Here is a 17,457-nt window from a genome sequence, read left to right on the forward strand (position 1 = left end):
ACAATAACATACCATCTGGTATTCTAGTTATTTTTATTGACCAGTTACATCACAGTATTCCAGCAATTTGTAAATAAATCCTGAATGTCCCAAATCTGCACCTTGTAGGATCTGTAAAGCAGATAAAGGAGAGACCATCAAGAATATTAGAAAAGAGTGGGAGTCCTGCCCTAATGAATTTCCGGCTGCCCTGTTTAAAGAGGACGCACATTTTTGGGTTAGCCGACTTCATTCCATTAATGGGAACTCTCCCCAGTATAGTTTAATGCCCAATTCACAGATGGGGTCTACCCTACTCCCACTTTACGAGAAAGACCCCACAAATGACCATTCAAATTGTCCCCTAATAGCTATGATTGATATTGAAGTATATTTTTATGCCTGGTTCCTTCTTAAGGAATTAGAAAACTGGGTGATAGAAAATGATTTAATCCTGTTTTACAAAACAGAATTGCATCAAAACATCTTAAAACTACTTCATGCTCTTGACGTGATCATCTTCATAAAATGCTGTTAATTTCTTAATTCCACTGTTTGCTTGTTCTTTTATTGATATTAAGTTCTGCGTTCAGTGGCGTGGTCAGAAGTAAATTTGGGGAGAAACTAATTGGGGGATTCCTGGACTGCTCTTGATAGCTATAGAAACTTCTTACAGTACCACTTTGGTCTGAGTAAAACTTGAACATGGTAGTTTAATTTCACCAATATGTTTGACCACTAAATCAGCGGTTTAACCTTTTTGACTTCTGTGGACCCTCACTGAATCACTAATGAAAGCGGGAGACCATCCCTAAGCAATTGTTCGAATTTTAACGTCAAAACAGTACACAAAAATATAGAAGCTAATGTACCAGCCAGCTACACCTTTTCCCTTCTAATCTATTATAGACCTTTTTTGCCTCCCAGTTGAGATGAGAATTTGATCTGATGAGCTAGAATCATATGAGATGTGCAGCCTGTTTTCAGAGCTTTCAAGCTTAGAGGGAGGCAAATGAGTCCTCATTAGTGAATCCTTTAATGGAAAAAGATGACTGTATAAAAGTAAATAACTGGGTCACTCTCCTAAAGTAATGTTAAAAGTAGATGAACTGCCACATTTATGGTGTGCCAGCTCTGTTTATGATGCTTTCAGCAGTCAGTAAATCTCTATTTCAGACACAGCTCATTCACAGATGATGTGGTATTCTCAAAACACTGACACACCTGTTTTCTTTTGGATGTATATCAGTTTAATCATGTGCACCCTTTTCTTAAGCATGTGTTTCCAGCAGCGATGCAGCGCAAAAAATTATTCTCCCTTTTTTCGACTTGTGATTTTGTTTCTAGCTGAAAACTACTCCCAGCTAATGAGTGCAGTTTTTTTCTAGTATTCCTTATACGTTTTCATCAAATGCCCTTTATTATAACCATAGAGATACAAAGTATCCCTTTTTGACTGGAATGTTTATGGTCTTTCATTTAAGAAAACTGTGTCCATATCTGTAATGCTTTGTGAACATTATCTGTTTTCAGACTTTCTTACACTAGATCCATAGTGCTTGCACATGGTCAATGTTTCGGGTACAATCCAAGCTTTGTTGTTAGCAGTCTTTGCAATCATTATATAATGTTAAGCTAGTAGTCCTTGCAGTGTTATTTAACATCTCCTCAGATTTTGTCCACTGATCTCACTTGAGAGTAACCTTAAATCCGAATCAGTGCTTCATTGTATTTTTTACCTTAAATTGAGTATTCTGTTTATTTGTGTATTTTCCGTCTGAATAGTCTATGCTTTAAATGTACCTTAAAACCTACACTATGAGTTATTGTAGACACAGTGACTAGCTGAACTTATGTACTGAGTTGTTGATTGGGTTACTGTGTTGTGTTATGCCTGCACATAAGCCCTGTGCTGGCTCACCGACGTTTAACCAGAGAGTCAAGGGCTTTTTTGTGGACTACAGGCACACACACTGACCCACTTCCTGTTACAAACGGAGTGTTGATTGCTAGGGACTCTTAGTTTTCTCTTGATCAGAGAGCTTAGTGGGCTCAGCAATTAATGTCTTTGGGGAACCAGGTCTTAACAATAGCCCGTCATGCAAGGTCCAGAAAACAAAACCAAGGATGCTCAAAATGTGAAGGACGACCATTATATTACAAAGATAGATTGTATGACTGGTAGGTCAGGAAGGGACAGAAGTATTAGTAGGCCCAGGATATGGAAGATATTTGTTGAGGATGTGGTTTAGGCGAAGCCGTTTATTTGGGTTTCATTGCGTTTTGTCTAACAAGCTTGCTATTGCTGCTGAATGCAACACCTGACTTTTGGCACAGCATCATTGTGTGGATCTCCAGTCCGCTGCCTTGAGATACTGCATGCATCATGGTCTGATTTGTTTCACTTAAGTTGCTTTGCCTTGCTCACAAGACTTCAGAGGTTGGGACACCATTCTTATGGTTGAAACCCTGGCACTACCAGTCGAGTTGTTCTTTTATGCCACAGTGGCTCTTTTGGAGATATTAGGTTTTCAACAAAGTTGTACCCCAAGTTGAGCAACTCTATTCTTTATTTATCCTCCATTCCAAACAATTTACTCTTCAGAAAGCACTTGTATTCCCTGACGTTTCTGTGTTTGTGCGTGTTCCACCCATCTTCATCAGGCAGCCTAGCCCTGAGAGGTCAACCTGCTGTGTTGGTACACTTCACGAGAATAGGTATCACAACATACTTTTTTAATGTAGACCCTAAACTCTTTGGTGTTTAAGTGTTTGCAATAATAAAATGTTACTTTTATCCAACTCGATGTTCCCCAACTTATAGACCCCGAAGGTTTGACAGTTCGCTCTGCCCGCATTCACACGTTTGACCATTAGGTTATAAAGATGTGTTTATTATTTATTTATGGTACACCGGAGAACATTACATAGAACATTAAAGGTATATAAATCATCATAACGTTAAGTAACAAAGAAGAACAGGCATCAAAACTACCTAGAAGGACCTAGGGAAGCTGCAAAAGGTTGAACTTTCAGAAGGTTAAGATGTATGGGTGGCTCTTAAGACCTTGGACGTTTGGTGCCAAAGTTTTGATACTTAAACCTGAAGTTCTCATGTCTAATTCTATCAGGGACGATGAGAGGGCAGACCTCAGAGGGCTTTGCCATGCTGAGGAAGTCACACCCAAAGGGCTGTGAAATCTTCAACCCTACCTTAGCTCAGGCTGGCAGGTGCCTACACATTAGTGCATTTAAAGTGCCTGGCTGCCTGCCTCTAACAGGCCTGTCAGGCTGACCTTTGTGAAACCTGACAGACACACATCATGCTTGCAAAAGAGAAAAAGGGTGCCGGGCCCCTCTGCCCTTAATGACAGGCTGTTTCTGGCCCTTAGATATACCAGTGTTTCATCAAAGAGGAACTTAGTCCACTGTGATTTCTTTGACAACACAGTAATCATTGTTCATGGCACGTCATACCTATCCAGAGTAATGCTCTCTTTGAACAGTAAAGCATGCATATTGTAGGTTAGGTACATATTTGTAGTTATGGACATATATTTAGAGAGTATTTAGGGGCAGGTCACCGCTGCTTTGCTAGGAATTTTCACAAAAATAATCTTATTGTTGCAGGGTCGTGATGACGCATTGTGCCAGGAAGATTTTTCTCCCCGCTTTGGTTCAGAAAGCACAAACACGCTGGTGGGACACCATCACTATTCTTCCCTTTTGAGGTTGGCTAGATCTTTGGACTTGACGAAGAGTGTAGTAGTCAGAATCATTCAATCACAAGTCAACGACATAAACCATTGTAGACACCATGAACAATTTAACTCTAAATCAAGCTCCAAACTGAATTAAGTTTCAAACCTTTATTACAATAACAAAGTCAATGTCCCATATATAGTGCACAAAACTAATTTTTAAACATGCATGAAAACCATAGGCTGACCGAAACGTCTGAAAAGACTTAACCTACTAAACATCAACACTGTTAGACAGTCCAAAAGAATAATATGGATTAGCAACAGCACAATATGCACATTATTATTACATTTCAAAGCAGATGATGGTGACATCAGTAAATCATCAAAATACAATTTTGAACCTTCAGTTTCAGATTTCAGGGTTGGGCCATTCCTGTCACTAGCACGAATTGAGACTTACATGTGTGGGAACGGGCTAACACATGCAGGCAAAAGCGAAAATAAAGGAGACACAAAAATAATTTGAACAAATCATCTAACTAGAGCAGCTCACTATAAAACACGCTGGTGTAATGATCTAACTGAAAAGGAAACAAGAAACCACATTTAGTTATACATCTCCTTATGGAACAACAAACAGTAATACTTAATCAGGCAGAGCTGTCACTTTCTTCTGGCACCAGTTGACAGCAGCATCAGGACAGTGCAGAACCCAGGCTGCACATAGGACAGATCAGCAGTTCTGAATTAGTTGGGCATATTAGTATTGAACTGCATAACAGAATAGGGCAGTTAAAATTAAGACTTTATTTTTACAGCTAAGGGTTAAAGGAATTCAGAAGAAGCAGAGAGCAGCTGGACATCTTCAGCACATCAGAACCGACTTGAAATCACACCAACACAAACTAACTGAGTTTCCAAATTCCTCACTAATTAGAAGTATGCATGATCCATTCATTGGCCCTTTAGGTTGGGTTCACTTCCGGCGTCAAAATCAGTATCAAATGGCTGTTGATGGCACCATCAAATGTGCGACCCTTTGTGATTTTCTCAGCAAAACTGCATTGTCATTTTAATGATTTCACATAGTTCCAACAAATATTACAAAAGCTAATAATTTGCAACATCAGGTTTTTCTCTCATGATGCACTAAATAAACGAATACATTTTCATGGTAGTCAAAAGTTTCGTGTTCGACAGCTAGAACCAATAATGCAACTTTGTTAGCGGCAGACATGTTCTTTGCCTCCAATACAATAGGACATTCAACATCACATTACCAACTTAGGAAAAATAATTCTGGTCAGATGGAACAGAATAAACAAGAGATTTTCCATTACTGCTGCTAAATAAATCTTTCAGGCCTAGTCAAGCTAAGAAAACCTTAATACACATTAATACACTTAAAGAATTGATAATACCTATTTCACACGTTACAATTTCAATTCAAATATGCAAAGCAAATTATTTAATTCCAAACCTTATCTATGACTTATTAGAGCAATTTTAAACATGCATTTATTTTTCTGCACACATGTAGCTCGCATTAATCCAATTAATTTAATTCAATATAAGTGTGTTTGATCCATATTAATTTAATATTTTCATTCTAACATTCATCTTACTAAAACACACTTTACATTAACTCATTTGTGTACTTCATTTAATATGAAAGCAAAATATCTCATGTTAAAACATAGAGTTTAACACGAATGGTGGCCACATAGTCCATCAACACCGAAACATTCACAGTTTGCAAATCATGTTATTTTCCCTGTTAGCCTTTAAATATAGGTTAATTAGTCACCATATGCTAACTTCTATGCCACTAATATATTAATAAAATGTGATCTTTATGGCGCAACACACATACAGGGAGTGCAGAATTATTAGGCAAATGAGTATTTTGACCACATCATCCTCTTTATGCATGTTGTCTTACTCCAAGCTGTATAGGCTCGAAAGCCTACTACCAATTAAGCATATTAGGTGATGTGCATCTCTGTAATGAGAAGGGGTGTGGTCTAATGACATCAACACCCTATATCAGGTGTGCATAATTATTAGGCAACTTCCTTTCCTTTGGCAAAATGGGTCAAAAGAAGGACTTGACAGGCTCAGAAAAGTCAAAAATAGTGAGATATCTTGCAGAGGGATGCAGCACTCTTAAAATTGCAAAGCTTCTGAAGCGTGATCATCGAACAATCAAGCGTTTCATTCAAAATAGTCAACAGGGTCGCAAGAAGCGTGTGGAAAAACCAAGGCGCAAAATAACTGCCCATGAACTGAGAAAAGTCAAGCGTGCAGCTGCCACGATGCCACTTGCCACCAGTTTGGCCATATTTCAGAGCTGCAACATCACTGGAGTGCCCAAAAGCACAAGGTGTGCAATACTCAGAGACATGGCCAAGGTAAGAAAGGCTGAAAGACGACCACCACTGAACAAGACACACAAGCTGAAACGTCAAGACTGGGCCAAGAAATATCTCAAGACTGATTTTTCTAAGGTTTTATGGACTGATGAAATGAGAGTGAGTCTTGATGGGCCAGATGGATGGGCCCGTGGCTGGATTGGTAAAGGGCAGAGAGCTCCAGTCCGACTCAGACGCCAGCAAGATGGAGGTGGAGTACTGGTTTGGGCTGGTATCATCAAAGATGAGCTTGTGGGGCCTTTTCGGGTTGAGGATGGAGTCAAGCTCAACTCCCAGTCCTACTGCCAGTTCCTGGAAGACACCTTCTTCAAGCAGTGGTACAGGAAGAAGTCTGCATCCTTCAAGAAAAACATGATTTTCATGCAGGACAATGCTCCATCACACGCGTCCAAGTACTCCACAGCGTGGCTGGCAAAAAAGGGTATAAAAGAAGGACATCTAATGACATGGCCTCCTTGTTCACCTGATCTGAACCCCATTGAGAACCTGTGGTCCATCATCAAATGTGAGATTTACAAGGAGGGAAAACAGTACACCTCTCTGAACAGTGTCTGGGAGGCTGTGGTTGCTGCTGCACGCAATGTTGATGGTGAACAGATCAAAACACTGACAGAATCCATGGATGGCAGGCTTTTGAGTGTCCTTGCAAAGAAAGGTGGCTATATTGGTCACTGATTTGTTTTTGTTTTGTTTTTGAATGTCAGAAATGTATATTTGTGAATGTTGAGATGTTATATTGGTTTCACTGGTAATAATAAATAATTGAAATGGGTATATATTTTTTTTTGTTAAGTTGCCTAATAATTATGCACAGTAATAGTCACCTGCACACACAGATATCCCCCTAACATAGCTAAAACTAAAAACAAACTAAAAACTACTTCCAAAAATATTCAGCTTTGATATTAATGAGTTTTTTGGGTTCATTGAGAACATGGTTGTTGTTCAATAATAAAATTAATCCTCAAAAATACAACTTGCCTAATAATTCTGCACTCCCTGTATTTTGCCCAAGGTCAATAAATATCTGCGAGATTTGCAAGACTCTGGGGCCTTTCATCACATTCTGCTGGGTGCCCCATCATTTTGTGTTACACCACTACAATGGATATACTAGGTGTATCCATTTTGTTTTAAGTAGAGCATTGCATTGCCAGGTTTCTGATCCAATTCCATATGCAACACAGGTGTCCGGTTTAGGGTGAAGGCATCTAAGTCTTGCTGGATAAAGAAAAATTAACTTGTATGCCATTTTGGGGTTTTTATCACTTGTTAACGTGTTTGAGATAATGCTCTTTAATAAACTACCATATTTATCTATATGTAACTATTGGAGACTGTATTTGGCTGAATAAAAATGTAAGAATTCCCATTAAAATGAAGTTTTATTTTATTTTGTGAATACTTCCTTGAGTTTGCTTTTAGCCTTATCTTCATTATTAGAAACACTAACAAACAAACATATCTGCCTTTCTGACCTTGTTGCAAATCAGGAAGTCTCTGTTACTAATACAAACCTGTTTGTTTATTTGTAGCAGTGCGCAGATGTCCACATGGTTAGTGACAGTGATGGAGATGACTTCGAAGATGCTAGCGAGTTTGGTGTGGACGATGGAGAGCTTTTTGGCACTACATCAACATCTTCCTCCGCATTAAGAAAATCTCCGATGAGTATGTATCCTGCTACAGGGCTGGCAGCGTTTTATGTGTGTCCCAGTGCTTAATTTGTAAAACGGGTGCTGGTGCCCAAAGCTCTGCTCAGATGCGTGCAGCTGATGCTATTATATATTGGCGTGCCGAATACCAAGGCTTGTATTCTTGAATCCACTTAATGCCTCTTTAATCCTCAACCAAACACTTTGTAGTCCTTCATGCTAGTCTTATTGGTTCCATTTGTGATGGTTTTCCATCTTCCTTTTCCTTTCGCTTTAGTTTGTTTTTCCTTCTCTTTCCCTCTGTAAATGTCCGATGTGGAAAAATGGGAGTGGCCACCAAAAATGAGTGCCACTGGGTCCCGCTAGTAGCCACCTGCTCCGATTACATACTTGTGGGTCTTATTTTGTAGGTGTGGCTTGACTATGCAGCTGTCTGCAGACGTAGTGTTATAAAAGATTCACAGTGTACATACAGTGGGCTTAGGCTCCACCCAGAGGAGTATTACGCTTTTACCTCATGTTATTGGCTCTTTGGTGTACCATTTCACCTTCCTAGAAATTGTTTCATTGGTATGCATGATGGTGTAATTTACATTTGAATAGTATAGTCAGTCATCACACTATTTGTCACTGTTCTTTATCTTCTGTATGCATACGATACATAACGCAATCCTTTTTTGCTATTTTTTCCCAGCACTGGAAAATCTCACAGGGCAGGCTTTAATGTGGTAAACAACATTTGTGTATGCAATTTATGTAATCTGTGTATATGAGTGCCACTGTATACATGAGTTGGCCTTTAAAGTAGGGTATTGGCTTTGCATGTGAGTCTTTTAAGTATGTTGAAACCATTTAGGCATGGTAACAAATTAAACACAGGGCTTCCGTCTCCGTGTTTTACACTCAGGCTACTGGTTTTGCCTGGCATCGCAAACTGTATTCCCTAAGTAATGCAACGTGCAGACTGTAATTATCACTATGGTTATTTTTGTTCTTTTTTTGCAACTTTGCATATACGGAATAAAACAAACAACTCTTTTAAATACTTTCATGAAGTTAGTTTGATACATAGACTGTAGGAAAGTAGCCTCTTTCTAGCTTGGTTACCCCCACTTTTTGCCTGTTTGTCAGTGTGTTTGACCTTGTTCACTGGGATCCTGCTAACCAGGACCCCAGCGATTATGCTCTCTCCTTTTAAACATGGTTGCTGGAACCTTTTTCACCCCACATGTGGCATACTGGTACCCCCATGCAAGTCCCTAGTATATGGTACATGGGTACCCAGGGCATTGGGGTACCAGGGAATCTCTATGGGCTGCAGCATATATTATGCAGCCCATAGGGAGCCCATGCAAAGTGTTATGCAGGCCTGCCATTGCAGCCTGCGTGAAAGGGTGCATGCACCCTTTCACTACCAGGTCACTGTATGTCACTCCTATGGCAATCCCTCCTAGCCCAGAGGGCAGGGCACAAATACCTGTGTGTGAGGGCACTCCTACACTAGCAGAGGTGCCCTCACAAACTCCAGCTCCATTTTCCTGAACTTCGTGAGTGCGAGGATGCCATTTCATGAGTATACTGCATATAGGTTACTACCTATGTCCAGCTACATAATGGTAACTCTGAACCTAGGCATGTTTGGTATCAAACATGTCGAGATCATACCCCAATACTGTTGCAAATATTGGAAGTATGATTCTATGCACTCTGGGAGCTCCTTAGCATTGATACCACCAGTCTTACCGAAGTTTCCAGGCAGCCCAAGCTGCTGCCCCCGATAGATTTCTGCCCTTCTGCTGCTTGAACTGATCAAGCCCAGGAAGGCAGAACAAAGGATTTCCTTTGGGAGAAGGAGGTAACACCCTTTCCCTTTGGAAATAGGTGTAATAGCCTCCCCAAGCCACTGGTATGTTTGAAGGGCACATTGGTGCCCTCCGTGCATAAACCAATCCACACCGGTTCAGGGAGCCCCAGTCCCTGCTCTGGTGCGAAACTAGATAGTGGAAAGGGGAGTGACCACTCCCCTGTTCATCACCAACCCAGGGGTGGTGCTTAGAGCTCCTTCTGAGGGACCCTGGGTTCTGCCATCTTGTTTCCAAGGTTGGCAGGGAACTCTGGGAGCATCTAAGTGGCCAGGCCAGGCAGGTGACGTCAGAGCCCCCTCCTGATAGGTGCTTACCTGGCTATGTGACCAATCCCCCTTTCAGGGCTATTTAGTGTCTCTCTCTTGAATGGGTCATCAGATTCAGCTTGCAAGACTTCAGAAGGACTCCTCTGCAACCTTCACATTGACCTTGGGCCTCCGACAATGTGACTCGAACCTCTAGGACCTGACAAGCTGCCTCCAAGAAGAGAACTCTTCTGCAACATTGTTTCCAGGGCCCCTGCCAGCAATTGCAGCATTTCCACTGGCTGTGCATCCATTGAGGGTGGCGTGTCTTCAGTCTGCACTAGAAGAAAGAAGGAATCTCTCTTAGAGTGAAGGAGTCACTCCCCTGCATCCGATGACAACCAGCTGTATGGATCTCCTCTCATCCTGAGCTGCGTGGATCCTGCATCATGGGTGGCGGTCCGGAGTAGTCCTCTTGGTCCTCCCTGCCAGCTGTCTGACTTTGGTGGAGGTAAGCCCTTGCCTTCTCATGCAGGACATTCCCTCTGTGCAAAGCGTCTCTTGCAGCTGCCAAGGCTTGATTGCATCGCATTCGTTGGATCTTTGAGCGACATGTAGCTGCAGCCCCCAGTACTCCTTCCTGTGATGCACAGACCTCTGCGTGTTTCTCCTACATCGTGCGATCCCTTTCTGTAGTGCTATGTGGGCTCCTTCTGCGACTCCTGTGTCCCCATCCTGTGGGTGCTGTCTTTGCTACTGTGGACTCTGTGTCGCTGAGAGTCCCCTCTGACTCTTCCTCCTGAGTTGAGTCCTCCTGGACCTTGCTGGTCCCCTGCAGCCCCACTTTTCCACTAACAGCAAAATTAGCCTTTGCCAAGACTTGTTGGTGGAATTCCTGCACCGACACCCGTCTGTAATCTTCACTTCAGTGTGGGACATCTTCTGCATCCATCAGGAACTCTTCTCTGACTCCTGGGCTGCAGTGCTGAACTGTTCTTCCTCACCATCGACCAACTCCTGCAAGTGCAGTTGGGTGGGTAGTAGCTCCTACTCCTTCTGGACTCCACTGTGACTTCTGGACTTGGTCCACTCTCTCCACAGGTCTTATTCCCTGACGCTGGTTTCTAGCAGTCTTGTCTAGGTGTCTTTGTTCCTTCTTTTTCCTCTTTTTGGGTGGTTTGGGAAAATTCCAGTGATTTACTCCTGCTTCCCTGGTCGCTGGGGGGGGGTACTATGTTACTTACCTCTGTGGTTTTCTAGTACTCCCAGCTCCCCTCTACACACTCCACTTAGCTAGGTGGGGGTCCTGTGTTCACATTCCATTGTTTTACTATATGGTTTGGGCTTCCACTAGGGTCACTATTGGTTATCTACATTTGCACTGTTTACTAACATTTTCTATACCTATTACTGTTTACTAGTGTATATAATTAGTGTATTACTTACTTCCTATTGGAGGGATGCCCTTCTAGTATTTTGTGGTATTGTGTTCCAAAAAGAATGTACCTTTATTTTTGTACAACTGAGTGTTTTCTTATATGTGTATAAGTGCTGTGTGACTACAGTTGTTTTGCATGAGCTTTTTGCATGTCTCCTTGATGAGCCTTGGCTGCTCATCCACAGCTACTTGTAGAGAGCCTGGCTTCTAGACACTGCCTGCACTTCACTAAGAGGGGATACCTGGACCTGGTATAAGGCATAAGTTCCTTAGGTACCCTCCACACACCAGTCCATCTTCCTACCTAGACCATTTAGGAATTACACAAACACAATCCTGTAATTGTTATTCATTTCAAAGGGTGAGCTCTGTAAGCAGTTCCAACTTATGACAAAAGGTACTGCTGACGCCCCATTACAGTGGATCCATGTTCCCAAACACAGCTCATATAATCCAGTATGATGCTGCTATGGATAAATAGCTAAATAAAATGTATGACCTTCTCTGATCTGTTAATCCTAGGTCAAACTGGTATAATTTCAACTGAAAATATTTTTTATAGGAATCAGTTTATTTTCTTCACACAACTGTAAATGTCAACTACTCAACATCAGCTTCTATGGCTTGCTGAATCAAGACATGAGCTATACCAAATTGAGTCTTTCTCATCCAAAGCCACACGACATACACATCCACAGTATATAAATACATTGTCAGTCCTTATCTGATAGAGACTTCTATTTGCAGATTCCTTAACTTATAATTTCCCCCAGCCATGAGACTGGATTCAGAGATTTTTCTTCGAGCAGTACCTCTGCATGCTGTCAGGTGGCATTGGTCGACTCAGCGGAGGTCGTTGGCATCGTGGTCACCATGATGACTTTGCTGTCATATATAGGCGCCGCACTGATGCCAGTTCTTTTCTTTGCACGCCAGCGTACGGGCAGATCTAAGAAGACCAACCCCTAGTCATTTTTTGACTAACTACCACACTTTTGTCAAATACTTTTTGACAACTTTTTGATGTGTCAAGGAATGTCCCTAAAGTCTGGTTTTAAATCCTGCAACCCCTGTCACTGAATGATGTCCATGATGGATCCGCATCTCGTCTGTTGTTGTCTGGAGCGCGACCATGACCTGAAGTCGTGCTCTGAGTGTCTGTCCATGACCCCGAAGGCTTCCAGGGAGTGGTCCCTGAAGCTCGTGGCGGCCTGGCACCTGACTCCGCATAGCTTCCGGTCTCATTCGAGAGGAAGGTCACAAGACTGATCACGGAGTCATCACCACTCCTCTCCGTCCAAGTCCTCAGGACGATCGGGTCACAAGAAAAAGAAGTTGAAGAAGGCCAAACGTTCTTTGACTTAACCCCATCGCTCAGGGGACGTCGGAAGAGTGCTGATACTGTGAGCCTTCACCTTTGGAGGCTGTGTCTGGGTCTGCTCCGGGCCTCCCCTACTTTCTGGTAGCCAGTGCCACTCCTGTCCAGTTGAAAGAGTTCTTTTGAGGCCATGCACCTCATCTTTGGGCAGACCGAAATGCCCTTGGTGCCTTCAGGCCCAGGATAGTCGATGAGGGCCTCCTCAGGTTCCACACCAGCATCTTCGGACTTGGCTTCAGGGAGCACCTTCAGATCTGCTCTTGGATCCGTACTGATGTCGGTAGTGCTAACGTGCCCTTCCCCAACGTTTGGGCAGACGTCTATGGTTCTGATGTCGGTTGGGCCCGCAATCGATGTCGATCCTATACTTAACGCCAACGACCCAGAGGCATATGCCAATTCTGTTTTCCATGGGCTCTCCTGGGTCCAGGGCGGATCCAGACCCTTCTTTCTATGGGTATGGATATGGGGATAGTGTAGAGGGACCAGTGGACCCTTCAATATAACAGCTTTACACTGACATGGACTGGGTTTAGATACCTCTCCTGACGCTGGCATGCTTTCTCCCCCTGCCGTGGCAACAGAGGAGGGAGCTTCATACACCTTGGTGGTAAGAAGGGCTGCTGAGTGTTTGGACCTCGAGCTTCCTTCTGTGGAGGTCAGGACTAACCTCCTGACCGAGGTGCTTCAGCCTGGGGCTTCCAGTTCGAAACCTCCCCTCCCCTTTAATGAAGCCCTTATGGACATCCTACTAGGTACCTGGTCCAAACCCAGCACAGGGGCTCCTGTGAATAGGACGGTTGCCCACTGCCATCGGCCTGCATCGACCGACCCAAAATTCCTGACCCAACATCCTAATCCTGAGAGCCTTATGATCCAGGTTTCCTCCTCCTCTTCTTCTGGTGCACTCCCTTCCGCTCCTCCAGATAGGGAATCAAAAAGACTGGATAGCTTTGGGAAGAAAATGTTTTTTTCTGCCAGTCCAACGCTGCGGTCTGTGAACACTGCATCCCTTTTGAGCAGAAACTCACATACTCTCTGGAATATGGTCGTGCAGGAGGCTGCCTCGAGTCCCGGAGGAAGCCCGGGTGGTTCACTCCCAGGCTGTTACTGACAGGAGAGATGCAGCAAAATTCATGATTCGTTGTGGACTGGATACGACCGACTCACTAGGTCGATCGGTTGCATCGATAGTGGCCTTGAGGTGCCACATCTGGTTGAGGACATCTCACTTTTCCGGGGATGTCCAACAATCTTTATTGGACATGCCCTTTGATGGCGCCCGTCTCTTCGGAGACAAAGCGTACTCAGCGCTTGAGTGCTTTAAGGATTCACAGGCTTTGGCTCGGGTCCTTAGCCTCGTAGCTGCTCCTCGCCCCCTACAGTCTGCTTTTCGCCCCTTTTGTGGCTATGGAAGGGGCACCCAGCCTTGTTCATGGCCACCCGGCCTCCGACCAGTGCATGCTTCACAGCCTCTGCACGGCCTCGGAAGTATCAGATATATATTGTTACCATAGGAAAGTAACTTCTGTGCCAAAAAAAAACAGATTAAACAAACATTGGCCAAGCCAGTGGGTTTTACTTTTGGTACCAGGTGTCGGTCTATTGGCATTGCCAGTGGGTTTTATTTACCCCTTATGACCACCAACCCTGCTTGTAAATGTAAAGCAGCCATTGTGTAATAGACCTTATTCATTATAGGAAGGCCACCATGCATGCACTCAAACAAGTGGAGCCATCCTGTAATGGATTTTTTATAAGTGTAGTAAAAAAAAATATACCAGGGTGGTAACAATATATACAAGGGCATGCGCAGACAATTTAAAATGGTTTAGCTTTGACAATGTTTGTAAATCAATTCTACAAACACTAGCAAAGCCTTGTGTGTCATGCCTTAACTGGCCCTTGCTGAGTGCTTTTGTGATGTGATGCAATCCTGTGAGGACCTGAAGTAGGGCTTCTTCGGGCCTCAAACAAGTGTTAGCATGGAAATCTGGATATATTGTAACTGATGTTTTTGCTGAAATACCTGTTCAAAGATTTGCATGAATAAAGAAGAATACTTTACCAGCCTGACACTTTATTTTGTTATGAGCTTTGCAGCGTGGACGTTGCAAGCTAAGATACATTTTCTCAGTGCTTGGTTTTACCAAAGTTAAGTGGTTGTTGATGCCCACTGTTACATCTCAGGATCACAGATGGATTTTACCAGTGTTTCATCAGGAGGTGCAGAGTATTGACAATGAAGCATTGTTTCTCTGATATGGAGATCTAGCTATTTGTAGGTGAGACCTATAACATATGTGCTCCAGGTCTTGCATCTCTTAAGTCTCAAGAGATTAACAGGTACAACTTTTTTCGATCTTCCTTTCACAAGAAAGTCAACCATAATCAGTCAGTGAAGGTTCATGGTGATACATAGAACTTTGAACACCAATGGAAAGAAATATGGGTCTCGCCACGTCTGGTACTGTTGGCACTGCCTTTCAGCTGAAGCAATTTCACTGCAGCAAACTTAAGACTATCTGAGAAGTAGAAAAGAGAGTAATATTCAATTACGACATTAAAATCAAACATACATGGACAGATGTTTTTGCTGACGTCTAAATCCTTTTGCTTCTCAGTTTTTTGATTGCCATTGCCATGTAGTCAGTTCTTTGCAACTGAAAAAAGGCTGAGGGATTGTTTCTTCACTCTTGCTGGTTTATGCATATTATTCACGAAAATGTGATGCACTTTTAAAAAACAGGGTGAATTTTCTGGAATAAGATGGACCTTAAATTCCAAAAAACAAATTTGCCCTGAGCACTTCAGCACATAATGCTAGGCTAATACCAGACGGGATGTTCACAAAGGATGCTGTTGGCGAGTGGCACTTTCTGAATTTTTTTTTTTTTCCACTTATTTCGTCCTCTAAGAGTTCTATTACAGCACTCCTAAAGAATGGAACGGCCTTTCCCATCCTGATCAGATTCACCTCCTCTCTTCTTGAATTCTGCCAGAAGGTAAAGACCTGGCTTTTCTAATAACTAACCTACCATAGTCAAAGCTAGGCTCACACACCTCCTCAGGGGCAGGATACCCACATGGGTGATTATGCACCTAAATAACATGCACCTAAATAACATGAAATACCCTAACATACTGACGCTGAATAAGGCGTACAACTTCTTTCTGTCATCACCATGCCAGATATTTGGTATCTCTCTCCTTTACCTTTTTCTCTTCCTTTTTTCTTGTTGGCCACACACCTTTTGATTATGAAGTACCCCCCATATTTTTTTCTGATAAATAACAGATGCTATCCTACTTCATTTAGAATGCTCAGATCACAGTTATAATCGACATCATATATTTTGTTAAGATCACCTATTTCCCTTCTCCAAACCTCTGCTGTTTTGACGGCAGAATATTATCTGAAAGTGTTTATTTTATCTTTTGTACTCCAAGCACAATCCAAACTTGATTATGTATACTCCCTGTTGGTAATACAGTAGCTCACCAGTGCGGCTTTCTAAAGGACATTAAAATGTGCCGGAGAACACAGTATCAAAAAAACTTTTGTAGTGAAAGAAACATGTGGTGGTGAATGCTTTACATTTATTTATTTTTGTTTTGGGACCACTTTCACAGTAGACTTATGTCAGAGTAGTTTGTAAAATGTAACGCTATTTTTGTCCTCGCTTTCTAAGAACATTTATTACCTCACCAAACCACTTTCAGTGCACACCAACATCAAAGTAAACTGCACTACTCGCAGGTGGTTCCTACTGGATTGTCATCTTCTTTCTTTTGCTAAGAAACAACGCAATACAAGATAGGGAGGGAGTCTGAGGGCTACTGTGACGTCACTCTTCATCTGTAGTACTTGTTTACAGTGACTTTTTTTCTTACTGCAAGTAAGTTGGGATGTCAGTGCTAATTTTTAATAATATGGGATAAACTATCCCCCGCCATATATTATAAAGATTTTGCGAGTCACCGAGAAGCTCCTTGACCACATAGGGGAACAAAGTCAATGGCCAAGCGCTTTTATAATGCTATAGGCCATCTTGGCCTTATAATGTTTGGCATGGAGTACTGTATTCTGAATAATATATATATACATCACTCTCCTCACAAACCTCTGAAATTCTTGGTGCGATGTTCTTTCATATGAAAGAGGTTGAACGTTTGAAGGAATCAAGAATATAATAAGCATTTGTAATCCAAAATTAAACACACCGAAAATGCATTTAGTTACTTGTTGCAAAAATATATCTGAATGAGTTGAATGTAAATCAGGTTTTAAAAAAGCTGTAGCTCAGAATGTGTAGAAACATGGAGGCAGATTCTGTCTTCCTATAATTGAATAAAGCCTGCATAAAATAAACATGTTGTTGTAAATATCACCTTTCTGCCGATCACTTTTTCTTTTTAGGATAACATATCAGACAAACCATTTTCCTTGTTTAAACCACAGCCATAATGATTCTATGTGACATGCATTTCACTTTGGTTTCTGACTCTGACTGCAGGCATACTAATTTCAGATGTTATACATTTTTAGGTTGAGCATAGCAGCGCGCATGCGCTGCTTTCCGACGTGTTGGTATGCATCTGGGCTCTTAACAACGCCCACCACATGCCCATCATTATAACTCGTTTGTGGGCTTGCCCTTCAAAAATCCTTTGACATTGGTAAATGGTTTACGTTTGTCCCTCCTTGTGGAGGTTTTGTTACCGCCTTGGCTATCGCCCCTGTTACATGGCTAAATGCAC

General features: G+C 42.3%; 1 protein-coding gene across 2 annotated transcripts in view; it reads left to right on the forward strand.

The window, feature by feature from the left end:
- The window catches only part of FAF1 (Fas associated factor 1), a 1,413,415-nt gene that overhangs the window by 684,688 nt on the left and 711,270 nt on the right, over positions 1-17,457 (forward strand). Inside the window, exon 10 of one of the 2 annotated variants that reach the window (XM_069232690.1) lies at positions 7,651-7,786. In XM_069232690.1, the coding sequence (XP_069088791.1) occupies positions 7,651-7,786 (136 nt within the window). The remainder of the gene's footprint in view (positions 1-7,650; positions 7,787-17,457) is intronic. The other variant, XM_069232691.1, reaches the window with a different exon arrangement.

Source organism: Pleurodeles waltl, chromosome 4_2 (assembly GCF_031143425.1).
Source record: "Pleurodeles waltl isolate 20211129_DDA chromosome 4_2, aPleWal1.hap1.20221129, whole genome shotgun sequence".
Lineage (NCBI taxonomy): Eukaryota > Metazoa > Chordata > Amphibia > Caudata > Salamandridae > Pleurodeles > Pleurodeles waltl.